The sequence below is a fragment of the Anastrepha ludens genome, chromosome 6 (genome assembly GCF_028408465.1).
Source record: "Anastrepha ludens isolate Willacy chromosome 6, idAnaLude1.1, whole genome shotgun sequence".
In the NCBI taxonomy this organism is placed as follows: Eukaryota; Metazoa; Arthropoda; class Insecta; order Diptera; family Tephritidae; genus Anastrepha; species Anastrepha ludens.
In genome coordinates this window covers 77,770,941-77,786,446 of record NC_071502.1, presented here as the reverse complement: position 1 = coordinate 77,786,446, position 15,506 = coordinate 77,770,941, and the positions used below count along the sequence as shown (strand labels likewise).

At 34.9% G+C, this 15,506-nt stretch overlaps 1 protein-coding gene across 2 annotated transcripts in view; it reads left to right on the top strand.

The window, feature by feature from the left end:
- Positions 1 to 15,034, top strand: part of LOC128868599 (activated Cdc42 kinase Ack) — a 47,603-nt gene extending 32,569 nt beyond the window's left edge. Inside the window, exon 7 of one of the 2 annotated variants that reach the window (XR_008455136.1) lies at positions 13,317 to 13,389. Coding sequence is in view for 1 of the 2 variants with exons in the window: in XM_054110875.1 (XP_053966850.1) it covers positions 13,317 to 13,416 (100 nt within the window). In the remaining variant the exon portion in view is untranslated. Of the gene's footprint in view, positions 1 to 13,316 lie in introns of both variants that reach the window. The other variant, XM_054110875.1, reaches the window with a different exon arrangement.
- Positions 15,035 to 15,506: the final 472 nt, after the last annotated feature.

Sequence of the window (15,506 nt, the reverse complement as noted above, 5' to 3'; positions counted from 1 at the left end):
TAAATTTCGTACGTTCCATGTCGCAATATTTAAGTTCCTTAAGTGTTTCATAATATTTTTACTCCTATTATTTGTGTGTTGTTTGTATGTAATTTTCATGGGAGAGTGTACCTTCAGTGGTTTCCCGTTACCTTCTGAAGGATTATTAATTTCAATAGTTTTTGACTGCTAATATCCTATTTTTTGTTTTGTTTTTTGCTGTTAAATGTCTTATATACACTGGGCATTGTTTATACATGGCTGTCATCTAGGCCCAAATTGAATTTTTCGTTTGCTCTTGTACATTTATTACATTTATTTTTGAGGTCTTCTTTGCACTCGCTTGTTTTATGTTTTCCAAAGCATCTGCTATGTTTCTTCGTTTTAACATTCCAGTGATTTGTGGTTGTATCCTTTACATTTAAAGCATATCCAATATCCAATCCGGGTACTTGGAGCGGGGGGATATGATCCGAAACCGTAAAGATTCTGTATTTTTTTTGCATACTTTGCTGTACTATAATTAAGATTAAATTCACGTTTTAAAGTACTTAGGTTCCAACTTAAAGGTGTAACAGTCAGCCAATGAATTTTTTCTTTAAAATTAGATGCAGATTTTACTTTTAGTTTAATTAAATTCATCATTTCTATTCCAACATCACCTTCTACAAATTCGATGTCAGATCTACCCGACACAGAACCTAGGCTACTTGCAGTTTCAGAAACTTCACTAAGAGCAATATTATTAATATTATCATTAGAATCAATGCTTACGAAACTATTTTCCGACGGCTCCTTTCCCTTTGATAACAGCATCTTGCAAGATAAGCAAATATATTCCCCCAAACCTGGATGTTTTTCTTTCAGTGATGCAGACGATTTAGCAACATTCTTTTCGATCCAAGAATGATTGGGTAACTCGAAAGGATTGCAACAAACTTTTTTCGGCATGATGATTACTTTGCAGAATTAAATTTTAAACTTGGATCACTAACAAAATCTAAGAGACGTTGTTCACTCAAAAGTAAAATTCAATCTAACTGAATTTGAAACACAGTCACTCGCTTCACAAAGAAAAATGTAATTATCGTTAAAAGCTCATTAACACAGTGCGGAGTGACAATTTTAAAAACTTATTCATAGTGGGCTGCGGGGGGTCCGGATCCATTAATCAAATGGGATACGAATATAAAAGGACCATAAATTATACTTATTCCACAATTTTCTTAAATTATAAAATAATTGTTGTCAAAGAACCTATATACAATAACCTTACATAAATTACTACCCATTAGGGCGATGAAAAACTATTACTCGTACGGCAAACTAAATTCAAACAATATGACCTTTCTTATTTCGGAAACTTCTAAGATTCTATTAATAAAATTAACAGTAATATTAATAAAAAATGTTAATTTATTAAGTTGGAATAATATTAAAAAAAAAATATGATGTAAAACTGTGTTCTTTATACTGTATTGGTAAAGAATAAAGCACGCTGCGGGAGCTGCCGCGCGAATTATGTATTAAAAGGTTATATCTCTTGAGAGACAAATAACCACAGAGAACTGTAAGTGAGCGAATTATGTTATGGCGAAAATAAAAATTCTTGAGAGCTTTTGGTTTTCGACTCAAACGTTTATTAACTCAGTATAGCTTGAATTCGGTCTTAAGACTACTTGTATAATTTTATTTGGCATATGCAAATGCCCTCTTGTTTACGCTTAATGTTGCCAGCTAAGCATTTTGCAACGGAAGCGACGGCGACGCTTACGTTGCTCAAGCTTTTGCAACCTGATCCCTTTTTAAATACTTCTGCAAGATTATGCTGATATCGTCATTATCAGCATTCCCATGCACAAGTATATTTGGTTGTGTAACTCCTCCCCCTTTTGATGAGGGATTCTCCTGGATTCCTCTTTTACATTTTTTATAGGTATATATTCCTATGAAGAGGAGTACAAGAGCTATTGACATTATACCGAAGCTGTTGGAGATTACGGTTTGTGTTCTGATTTCTTTTATAGCTTTAGTGTTTTTAATTTCTTCTAATATGATTTCTTTGAATGTCTGTTTTTCAGTAAAATTAAATGAATTTTCTTCTTCTTCTTCACCAGCGAATGATTGTATATATATTTCTTGGTTATTCTTATAATAGGTTTGGTCTATTAAAATTGTACAATTTGAAAATTCTATTAGGAAGTTTCCTTTTAATATTTCGCTGTTGGTGGTTTCGTTACAGTTATATTGGATTATGTTATTGTCTGCATTACTTATCAATAATGTGCCTTCATTTATTAGTTTTGTCTTAAACTCTAAGTCTTCTACCATTTTACAATTTTTCTTAGTAATACAGTTTGAACTGAGTTTCAGCTCTTTTATTGTCTTATTTTCTTCATATGTGTAAGTTTTGTTCTCAATTTTTACTATCCTTTCGGGACTCATGTCGATTCTTTTATATCTTCGGTTTGTTATTGGGGTTATTATAGTTATTGTGGTTGTTATGATGTTAGTTGGTATTTTGATTGCAATGATTATGTTATTTTCGTGAGTCATGACTCCCATGCGGATTAGTTTAATTTTGTAGAAATCTATGTTATAGAGTGTAAACTCTTCTTTTGTTAGTATTGAAGGATGAAAAAGGTTATATTTGGCTGACGCTATTGTGTCCAAAATGGTGTCTACCTTATCATGTAAAAATTTCAATTTCAATAACTGATCGTGGTACATTATGTTTGCTTTGATCATGTTATTGAATGTTTCTATATTGTTAAGGGTATTGGTTATTTTTTCCCTGTCATCTAGTATTGCTTCTTTTAAGGTGTTAATGGATTTTTGTAAATCATTGTTAATTTTTACTTGTTCGTTAATGTTTTTTATTATGTTATGTTCCTTTTCTTGATTATTAAGAAGGTGGTTCATAATGGTCTCCCTGTCGTCATCATCCATGAGACCAGTGAGCCATTTCTGAGCTTTTCCTATTGCGTTAATTAGACCGCGTTGCTGTCTTGTTAATGGGTTCGGGGTTATTGATCTTATTTTAATTTTTATGGTTTCTATTTCGATATCTAGCCTATGCCTATTTTGTTTAACAAGAATTTTCGTGTTGTTTTGGATTATATTAGTTAATTCTAATATTTCCATTGGGTTGATAATGTGCAAAACCATTTTCGACTCGCTGACCAGTTCCGCTGTACTCTCCCCCAAAGATATGAATCCGGCTTCAGCCCGGATTGGTGTTATATTGATCATTGCTGTCGACAGCGTTGGCAACAGGCACATGATGAGAATTGTAATTGTTATCTGAAAATTTTGTAGGTCTTTTAATGTTTGTTGTATGGATATTCTGTAAATTTGCTTTCCTGAATTTCGGTTCTTCTTTGTGTCTTAGGTTTTTATAATTTTTTATAAATCCTTCTGTTCTATTTTCTATGTAAGTTTCCCTATTTTCATTTAGTTTCTTTATTTTCTCGGTTTTTTGTGCTGACATTCTGTCGTACAATTTCTGATGATCTACTTTATGATTTTGTATTTCAAACGGTGTGGATTTTGTGGTGGTGTGGTAAGTGTTATTGTAGAAGTATACAGCTTTTGCCATTTGTTCAATTATGGGTCTTTTCTCTTCTATGTTTAGGGTGCGGATTTTCTCCGTCAATGTATTGTTAAACCTTTCGACGTCACTATTCCCGGTGTGACTATTTGGTTTGGTTGAGTGGTATTCTATACCTTCCTTTTCTAAAAATTCTTTGACGTTTAAACTATTGAATTCGTTGTCGAAGACAAACTTTTGGATTTTCCCTTTTATTGATAGGAATTGTTGGATATGTTCTACTATTGTAGTGCTGTTCCTATCGGTTAATGGCAAACAAGTGGCGTGTTTTGAAAATTTATCGATAAATATTATAAAAGATTGCTTCGAGTTTACGTATGTGTCTACATGTACTATCTCGTTGCATGTTTTTGGTGTTTCTGTTATGTGGAAATTGTTCCTAATGGGTTTTCTATCGTATTTGCCACCACTGCAAATGTCACAATTATTTATTATTCTGTGGATGTGGGTCTTAAGGTTGGGGTGGTAAATTTCGAGTTTAAGCCTCTGATAAGTGGCATCTATCCCGCAATGGCCACTTTAATTTTTATGAAATAAAGCTATTTGGGTGTGTAATTCATCTTCGGATTCGATATCCCTAGCGAACCTGGTGCATTTTACGAACTTTACCTTCGGGTTGGAGGTATATTCTTTTTCTAGTATTTTCTGGAATTGGTAAAACTCATGGTCGCTAAGGTGTGAGAAAACTCCTATAATTCCTGTTGTTATTTCTCGTCGGAGGGTGTTTACTGCTTGGTTATCTTCCAAGTCTTTTTTGCTAATGTAAATTCTTTTTTTTTCGAACACCTGTACGATGGCCTCAGGTTTTCTCTCCGCAAAAATTAGCTGTACTTTGAATCTGTTAACGGCTGTTTCTAGGATAGGCATGTCGAAACCCTGATCTTCTTCTTTAGAGTGAACCGTTTGAACGGCTAAGGACCTATTGTCTTCCTCGTCGGTTGATTCGACCTCCATTATGTTTTGAAGCTCCTCTTCCATCGTTGTATCTTCGATTTTACGGTTTTCGTCGAATTTGTGAGCACTATTTTTTTTCTTGGGTACATAAGATAAGATTGTAACGCACTGATTTGTTGTTTGTGTTTTTAATTGTTTGTATTTGTCTTTTGTTTACTCGCACTAAGTAATATTTTAACGTTTTTATGTTAATTAACTTCGGTTAATTCGGAACGTTTTTGTTCGAGTCCGACTGCGCCAATTATGTATTAAAAGGTTATATCTCTTGAGAGACAAATAACCACAGAGAACTGTAAGTGAGCGAATTATGTTATGGCGAAAATAAAAATTCTTGAGAGCTTTTGGTTTTCGACTCAAACGTTTATTAACTCAGTATAGCTTGAATTCGGTCTTAAGACTACTTGTATAATTTTATTTGGCATATGCAAATGCCCTCTTGTTTACGCTTAATGTTGCCAGCTAAGCATTTTGCAACGGAAGCGACGGCGACGCTTACGTTGCTCAAGCTTTTGCAACCTGATCCCTTTTTAAATACTTCTGCAAGATTATGCTGATATCGTCATTATCAGCATTCCCATGCACAAGTATATTTGGTTGTGTAACTCGCGCGGCTACTAGGCCGAGCCATGCAGTGTAAAATTCAAAAATTAATTTCTCGAGAACAAAAAAAACCCATCTCTATAATTTGCATTATCTTTTAAGAAGGGTTCAAACTTTGATAAAAATTTTTTTTTACAAAATTCCACAGTGTACTTCGAGTAAAAAACCAACAATAAAAAATTATTGTTTAAACAAATTAGCTAAAAATTATTTTTTTTATTTTTTAAAAAATATATTATGAAAATTCAACTTTTTCCCTATAATTTTTATAAACAACTTTTTTTTTGTATCACTAATATATTTCAAGATAAAAATTATCGAAAAAAATTTAGCATAAAAATTCAATAAACAATAACTTGCAAAATAATTGAAATTTTGCAAAACCCTTTGGCATGCTTCCAAAGAGTCACAAACACAACAAAATTCCAAAGTATAAAGAAAATTGAAGGACCAACTGGTACTACTTTCATGGAACGCCCCAATTGCAAGTGTACAGAGATCAATACATTAACAGTTTTACTGAATTTTGTATCACTTATTGGGTTCTACATACTTACATATGTGCATATAGGTATGAACTGCATATGATGAATGCACAAATTCATTTACATATCATTTTTAAAAAAGTCTGTAATTTTCGACTGAATGTTTAATTTAGAGAGTTCGAAATAATACTGTTCAATATTATCGGTCTCGAGCATAAATTTATTTGTAGGCATAAGTACTCTACGGATAGTATTAATGGAATCAATGACTTCCTTATGGCTTGGAATGCTATCTGCAACACTATTAGGAGGTTCATCATTATCATCTTCCATTATTGAATTTTCTCCTTGTATGGCCTCTGCGATTATATGCTTGTCGGTAGATTCCCCGTAGCAGGCAAGGTTGTTATCAATCCTAACGAAATTTTTGAACTCTTCTTGTTGTAGCTCACTTAATATTATTATGTTTTCCTGATCCAGTTCGTCGTCGCCTTCCACGATCTCGGAACTTTCGGTTTAAAATTTGCACTATGTATAAATAAATAAAAAATAAATATTGTGTAAAAAAATAAGGATGGCCATACCTTTTTAAAAGTGTTAGATATGGTCTCGGGCTTTACCAACCACCAAGCACGATGTATCATTTCAATTGCTGTCAACAAGTTAATCGATTTCTTAAACTCTTCAATGCTTCTTCCACTCTCCACAGAAAGTATCTGCTTTCTTTCAATAATTTGACGATAATAAGCTTTGAATGCGTGGATAATGCCTTGATCGAGCGGTTGTAAAATTGATGTCGTGTTAGCTGGAAGTTACTGGAGATCTACATTTTGTAAAGGCACTAACTTATGGGGCGCGGCATTGTCGACGAATAAAATAACCTTTCTTTTCTGCAGTGTCATTTCATTGTCAAAAAATGTCAGTATCGATGTCCATATGTCTTGAGTCATCCAAGCCTTACTTTGCGAAAAGTAATGAACTGGTAAAGTTACATTTTTAAAACATCGTGGATTTTTGGGTTTACCAATAACGAAAGCTTTTTTGTAGTCCCCAGATGCATTGCATAGGAAGCAAACCGTCAACCGTTCTTTGCTTGATTTGTATCCTTTCGGTCGATCGTTATGCATGCTTAGAGTTGAGTTGGGCAGTGCCTTGAACAATAAACCACTTTCGTCGGCGTTGAATATGTTCTCATTGCTGTAATTTTTTATTAAATCGGGAAGCATTTTAAAAAAATCATTTGCACCCTCAACATTTGCTGATGCACTTTCTCCGTGAAGGTGTTTGACTGAAATTCCGTTCCGTTTTTGCCAGCGCCATAACCTTCCGGTGGTGGCATTGAAATTCTTATTCATTTTAATAGACAATTGCGTTGCCTTTTCTTTCACCATGTTCCCAGGTATGACAACGCCAGACGCACGCATTTGGTTGAACCAAATTGTTACCGCTCTATCTATCTCGGACGAATTGCTGCACCTATTCCGCTTCCTACGTATATTTCCCGAGTTACATTTTACGGCCAAACTGTGTTTTTCGCGAATTATTCGGTTAATAGTTGATCGTGAACAATTATATTTCACACAAAGTTCATTTTTATTTGTGTTTTGCAGTTCTGAAAGAATTGCCTTTTTTTGCCCATACGTTAAACTTGTTCGCGTGCTCATTGTTTACATTGTACATACTTCAACAAGAAACTAGGGATGTGTGCGCTAGTTAAATTTATGAATAAAATCAATAAAAGTATGATTGGTAAAATGATTGACACAGTGCTTTTAAATAGAGTTAAAAGCCAAATAAATTCAAAACGTGTAGTTTACAAAACGAGGGTTTACAATATTTTTTTTTTATTCAGTGCTTATAAACGGGAAAATTACAAAAGTTGAGAAAGAATTAGGTGCTTTTAAGCGGGAAATGCTTATAAGCGGGGTGCCTATAAGCGGGGTGCATATAAGCGGGGAATACTGTATATATGTGTAATAACGCTGCACTTGTGCCTCAGCTTAATCACTTTTTTCGCTAAAATTCTCTTCTTCCACATTTATCTCTTTTAAGACGAGATCCTCATATTGCTGATCATCGACTTCTATCTCAAGATAACGATCTTCGGGACCTACATTCCAATCTAAATTTATATCGCCATCATCTTCACTATACGAGGGGTGCCTTTTATATTTCGGGATTAGAGAACAAAAACAAATTTTAATCATCGAAAATCACTTTATTGTTTTTCAAAATATTCTCCATGAAGATCTATACACTTTTGCATGCGTTTGAACCAATTGTCAAAGCACTTTTGCCACTCTGAATGAGGTACCTCCAAAACATGCATTCTGAATGCCGCAACCGTTTCTGGTTGTGTACCACTCAGAATTTACTGTTCTGCGTTGTTCTAGTGGTACGGTTGCGACATGTCTAGTTTTTCCGAAAAAACAGGCGAGCATTTGTTTGGAATTGCTTCGTGCGCGAACCACTTTTGTTGGATCTGGCTCATCTTGAAACACCCATACAGTCGACTGCTGTTTACTTTCGGGCTCATACGCGTAAATCCATGATGCATCACCTGTCACGATGCCATAGACGTGTTTCGAAGCCCCGCGATCGTATTTTTTGAGCATTTCCTTCGACCAATCGACACGAGCCTTTTTTTGAGCGATTGACAAATTGTGTGAGATCCAACGCGAACAAATTTTTTTGACAGTCAAATGTTTATGCAATATTGAATGTATGCTGGTCCTACTAATGCCTAAGATTGTCTCAATCTCACGATAGGTCAAATGACGATCTTGCAATATCAGTTCGCTCACAGCATCAATGGCTTTCGGAACAACAACTGATTTTGGACGACCTTCACGAAATTCGTCTTGGAGTGAACTACGACCACGATTGAATTCAACATACCATCGATAAACACTGGTCCTTGATGGAGCTTCATCGCCAAAACATGAATTAAGTTCACCCATGCCAATGTTGCTGAGTTAATCCACGTCGAAAGTTGTAAAAAGTAATCGCACGAAAATGTTCACGATTTAATTCCATTTTTGGACCGAGATGAATCTTTTAAGTTACTGTAAACAACATAAATAGCGCTGGTATTTCAAAACGTTCTGAGTACGTAAAAGCCAAAAAATGTTAAACTTTGCGATACAGCTGTCAGTTGCCAGATTGCAACACCAGGGTTGCCAAATCCCGAAATATAAAAGGCACCCCTCGTATTTCCTCTCAAATCTCTGGCGTAAAATTTGCATGGAGATTAGATGGGTATTCATACCAGTTCGAATACCATAGAAAAAGTTTTCTAAAAACTCTAAATGTCTATTTCATGTTTACATTTTTCTTGTGAGACTCCTTGAAAGGGTTTTTTGACTGGAAATTTTTCGCATTAAATTCATCAAACATATCTTCACTTTTTTAAAAATATCTATGCGGGCTTAACACATTTTATCACGTATTCGTGGTTACCTAATAAATTTTAGCCATCTAGGCCATGTCGATACCAAATACTACCGAGTGGCTCAGGATGTGAGTTGCGCGGGAAGCGCTAATTTTTCTAAAGGTTTGGTTAGTTTTGGACAAATTTTGCGAAGAGGATTCATTTGGCTCATGTAGGTATATCAAACAACTTTTTTATTACTTTGAAGCTTGCAATTCCATCTGGTGTTAAAATATTTCATTAAAGTATTTCGGACGGGCATTATCAAATGGCGATAATCAAACATGCAAAAAATCTTTGAGTCCTCGTACAGAAGAAAGGGGCGTTTCTCAGAAATTCCTAAAGAGTTAAACATGCTGTCGTTGGAGGACGTTGATCGCAAAACTAAACCTTTTAAATTTAACTCAATTTCCTTTAGCTGCGATGTTTATATTGAAAATGGACAATAATGTATCCGTACGTATACTGCAGCTAGAGATATAATACGAAAACACGTAATTCCATTTGGAACACAATCCATTAACCATAAAAAATAAACATTTATTGCCAACTTTATTTTTGCGTTGACCTTCCCCATGGTGCACAAAGCCATCGCTAATGTATTTAGCTTTATTATAGCTTAAGTCCGATTCGATGAGGATTTCGCCGAATAATAATACGGTAATGCGTTCGGTGTTCCATTTGTGGAACAACATCTACACGCACACCACAAATAGGAGGAGGAGCTCGGCCAAACGCCTAACAGAAGTGTACGCGCCAATTATTATTATTATTAATGCGTTCGGTGTCGGACATTGTAGGAACAATTTTTTCGAAATTATATAGGACACTGGCATCGAACCCCGGATCAACATATTTAATGTGATGCCAAGGCGAACGAGATGACTTGTGGGGCAAAGCGAAACCTAGAAAGACCGTCACGCATAAACGAATATGCTTTGGATTACATATACATCTGATAATATTTTGTGCGAAAACGATCATTCTTGCGAAAGTTATAGCATCGATGCTTGCAGTTTCTTCCGCAAGTACTGCACGACTACACTACATATACAAATATATTGGCTGCAGCTTCTCATTTACTTCTGCTCCGATACAAACGGACAGCCTGAGCAAATCGTTCGCGACTGCTGGTTATATTTAAGTCCTCACAACTTCGAACATAGTTCTCTAACCAGATTTTCGATTCGCGAAACATTAGAGAACTACTAAATGTTTCTCTAACGTTAGAGACTGTGTTTGCTGGTGTTGGGACACCGGGGGTCAGTTGAGTTACGGTCGCTTTTGCAATTGGCGCAATGCATTTTATTTGGCGACATACACTCAGTATTTTTTGTGCTTACCAGCGCAGTAAGAATAATTCGAATAATTTTTTTCACCCTGTCGGAACATTTGGCAATTATAACACAGACTTATTTTTGAGTTTTTTTTATACTCCCAGCGAATGATCATACGAAATGGAGAGTTCACAGTTGTGCGCGAATCGCGTAACTTTACACTCCCATTTTCAAAGTTACGCGATTGGCGCGTAGAGAGAGTCGGTGTAGTTGTTGTAATTTTTTGCCACTATTTTGACTTAAGTTCATTTCAATCCATAGGAAATAAGTTCATTTTTCACTTTATCAGCAGATTTGCTTTCAAGGTCATGAAGCCCGATTTAGAAACGTCGATTGGGTTTTATATCGTGATGGAAAAACTGTACATTATTTGCCTTAAGTATAGCCACTATAGAATCGAATGTTGGCTTTTTTTCACAAATTAGTTTTAAACCAATTGTTTAAACCAAGAAAGTGACTAACATTTTTATCTTCCAGTGTTTTATCGCTTGATTACTCTTTTGATTGGCAATATAATAACCTCTTTATTTTTTTTAGTTGTTAAATTATGTTAAATTTAGATTCCGAAATTCGAGTGTATATCCATATTGTTAGGGAATGAGGAATTAAAAGTTGATTTCCACTTTGCGCAACTAGCCCTCTTGATTCCTGAAAAATTTGCTTTATCCTCACGGAACTTCTCTGACACAACATCACTCATATAGGATGCCAAAGAGTACACCAAAATTTCCGACAAGATTTGTTCTTTGTTGGTCCCATTCTTAGTTTTTGATAAGATAGAATAGTTTCCTCAACCTGTTCTCGCGTAAGCTTTAATAATAGCTTCTTTGATTTCATCATTCATGGTTGTATGTTTAGTTGGCACCATGGAGAAGATATGAATCCTCCACGGGAACAACTTTCAAAGTCATCGTATCCTAATGAGACCATGTGCTTAACTGTTACTGGTCGGTTTATATTAGGGAATTTCTTTAATACAGCAAATCCAACTTCTGGGAAACTGTTAACAATATGCGTGGCAATGTTATGGTTTCGCGATTGGATTGTCATGCTATGACATTTTTTGTTATTCGGTATAGTTTTACCAACTCAGAAATATATCTTTGTGTTTCTTGCTTTACTTTGCCTATTTTGGAAATTATGGATGAACCACATGAACACAATTAGGAAATAAATCTGTTTCTTCCTCACTTCCATGTCAGGTTGAAGTTTTGACATTAGTTTCCTAATGAATATCGGATCAGAACCTTGATAGGACACTGCATTAATAATACCATGCATGATGTCTTCCTCTGATAGATATGAGATCATCATGGATATAAAGTCATCCTGCTCCGGGTTCTCCGTCTCTAGTGCGTTAACATCAAAAGTGGATGGTCTTGTAGTCATAGCAGCAGTAATCTCCTCATTCATGTTAAAACCTAGTCCTCCTTGTGCCATTGAGCTTGTATTTTCTGTCTTTTCTTCTAAAATTGTTGATGCGCAGCTCAAGCTATCTGAATCAGTTACCGAAGTCTGAGAACTATAAGTACTAGCTGATGTAGAAGGACAAATACACGGTTGAATATCACACTGACACTGTATATTCTTTGTCTCACGAAATTTTGCTACTTTCTTTCTAGGGTTCAATTTGGTCTTTTGTTTTGAGATTCTGAACTCTGACAAATGTGATTTCAGACCTTTCAAAGTTGTCCTATTTCTAGGAAATCTCTTATCCAAGTATTTTTTAATTTTCTTTTCACGTCTGGTAGACTCAGAAATTCAACTTTTTGAACTTTAGTTAGGTTTACACCAAAAGGCTCTAAATATCCAAAAAGTGTAGTATCCGTTTTGAAGATTGTAATGATATTATTGTTTATTATAAAGTCTGTCTATGTGTGTCTGCTACTTAGATTTCACTTTCATCGTCAGAAAACCTTTGCAAGGAAGCCTAAACATTTTGTGTGTGGTCACCTTTTGATGATGATGCTTTTAATTCTATTTTTTTGAAGACTATTGTCTTCTTGATTAAATTTTTTTTTTTAATTTTTCTCAAACATTATGTTTTTATTCAATTTAGTTTATTTCTTAATACGGTTCTGTTTTGTGTTAGAATCTTCCAGTTCTGTGAACAAAAAATCAAGTCGTAGCTCGAGCTTGTGCTTTATTCAACGAGAATCTTAAGATTAAATTAACAACTAAAGGACAGCTTAATATTGTGAACTACGAACTAATGGAGAAAAATTACGTTATATGGGTGGGGAGGTCCCACAAAACACTCCCAGTATATCCAGTAGATTCGGTCACATCGACCCGATTGCCCTAGAATAATTTTGTTGCGAATTTTATTACGTTAAAATTCAAATAAACCTCTTACAATAACACCTTGAGTTCGATCACTGGATTGTCGAATAAAAAACATAGATTAATGGCAACACCCTTGCTTTTCTTTATTTCCACGACTTCACTTCTGAATATACATGTTCACCTTAAGACTGAATCACTCTATTTCTTTTCGTTTATTCGCTTACAAGTTCAACTTCCAACTGAATACCCCATGTGCATGCACCTCGACTTATATACAGGTGCTTAATAACTATCGTAATTTCTAGATCTTTCAGCTCGTATCCTCTGGCGAGTTCTGCTCTAGAAGCAGCTTTGTTTGTTCATTCAATTTTTCACGTGACCACTTTTCTTCATAAAACGTTCCGCGAACTATGGATAGATATCTTCTACTGCAAGCGTGGAGAGAATGAGTATAAGTACTACCTTATTTTTAAGCATTCCAAAATGTTGAATCGTTTCATCTTCTGTCTCATAACATTTAAAAATAATCAGTATATATAAAATTATGTAAAGAAAAGCCAATGCAATGAGTTTATTGACTTATATTTGCCAGTGACTGACTGTATATATGATATGTATTAATTTAATTTTTCCAGACTCGGCCTTGCCAATCGTCCACAGTGTGAACAAGCGTTGCAGAAAACTGGTTGGAGCTTGGAGCTTGCAGCTGCTGTGTTACTAGAAAGTACTTCATAGAAGGTTTAGAATTTCCAAATTTCCGAAATACTCATTAAGTCATTGATTCATCATTCCAAATTGCATCACATCTTCTTGTTTTTAAAATTCGATGATTACTTTACGATGTTACAAGGCAGTTGTTGCGTTAGCATATGTGCATCTACTATAGATCTTGGCCAAGTAAAGTATTGTACATAATCATCGAATACAAAAACAAAAAGCATCACAAAATGTTTTCGTATTCGTTTTCACTAGCCGTCCTTTTTTAGAGCGAACACATGAATATTCGGGCAGGTTCTGAAATTCACTTCCGAGTGCATTTCGTTGAGACTTTTTCAAATTCTCAACTTTTACTGAACCTGTCCGATTCAAAATACCTGACGTCAAAATTGGCACGAAGTATATAGATTTAGTATAGATTTTATTTATGACGTGAACTTATTAGCCTTAATATATAAACAAAAAACAAAATGTATAAACAATTGAAATAACCGAAGAATACTAACTTCAAGTTCTAAAAGCAGTGAATACATATTTATAGCGATACAAAATTCCTAATCTATCCACGTTAGCTGTATGTGCTTTGTTATAGATATTATAATATTGAATCAAATAAAAATTATAATACATGTATTTTTATGTAAATGAATTAAAGCTTATAAATGATTGCATGTAAATGGAAATAGTTTAAATCCTACACATGACATTTCTGAAATTGAACAAGGCATATACAAGAATAAGAGCCTACATCTTGTCTTCTACATATGTTAAGTTATGTGAAATTTAAAGTTCACATTTCATATTAAATTCAAAGTTCCTATATACTCTGCAAGATAAAAGGTTCTCGACGGATTCTGGCTATCTTAACGGAGTGGATTATTCAGACTTGTGTGTGGCAGATAAAGTGTACATGATTTTATAGGATTGAGTAAGATGAAATTACATGACTTATACTTTCATTAAATTTTCACACTTAGTTGCTGTAGCATCTCTAGAATATAAAAAATATTGTAATTTAATGTTTTAGTTGAGTAATCCGTGGATCATACGGTATTTGGGGCTTATAGGGCCGGAGTAGGTAGGGCTGGCAAGCCTCCTTAAATAAGCGTCACTTTTTTGCTTGAATATTTCATTTATTATTTTTGAAGAAATAATTTGCGCATTTCGTCTTTATATCCTACTTTATTTGTTTCCATTTTTGTTGCTTGATAATAGAATTGCATAACTATGGCGTTCATCTCTGTTGTCCATGCTAGGCGCTGCCGAGGTTGGCCAGTTTTTGTGGTTGCTTGCAGACTGACCATGCAAAACACTTAGGGCTGGTTGATTTTAGGTCATCTGATTGTCTTCCTGATCGGGCTGTTGATTCCTGCGCCGATTCCGATCATTGCGGCGCTCGTCCGAGGCTTGTGTTTTTCTTGGAACTATTTTCACTGCAATGCTGGTAGAAAATTCCTAAAGTATTAAAGGTAAGATGCTAGTGTTGGAGGGCCCTTAGTGCAAACTATACCTTTTAAATTTAACCCCATTTCTTAAGTTGTGTGATATTTTTTATTATATTATTAGCCACGCATAAACGTATATATGTACTTTGAAGGACATGTATTATAATTAATGTTTTGAGCCAATTCCTTTTCCTCCTCACTATACCGATTTTTTTGACAAGGACGGTCATTTTTGCGAAAGTTGTAGCATCAGTACTTGAAGTTTCTTCCGCAAGTACTGCAAGACTACACAAATATTTATATTTTTGCTGCAGCTTCTCATTTTCTGTGTAGCTTAATTTCGTTGCTTCGATAGAAACGAACAGCCTCAGCAAATTGTTCGCGACTGCTAAGGATTTCGAAGTCCTCACAATTTTTTTTGTTTTGGGGAACTTGCCTTTTTCCTCTAGCATTGAATATTTTTGAAATTCTTCTAATGCAAGATCGTCTCCTACACCTACTGTAAGGATTTACATACACTTTAGTAACGGGCGGGCAAACCCAATGAGAGCCAGTACTAGGTGAGCGACTTATACTAACTGGCTCTAATCTTAAAGAAGGAACAGCCCCATCTAAGACTTTAAATCTAGTTACTTGATATATTTAAAAAAAATTTTTCGCACC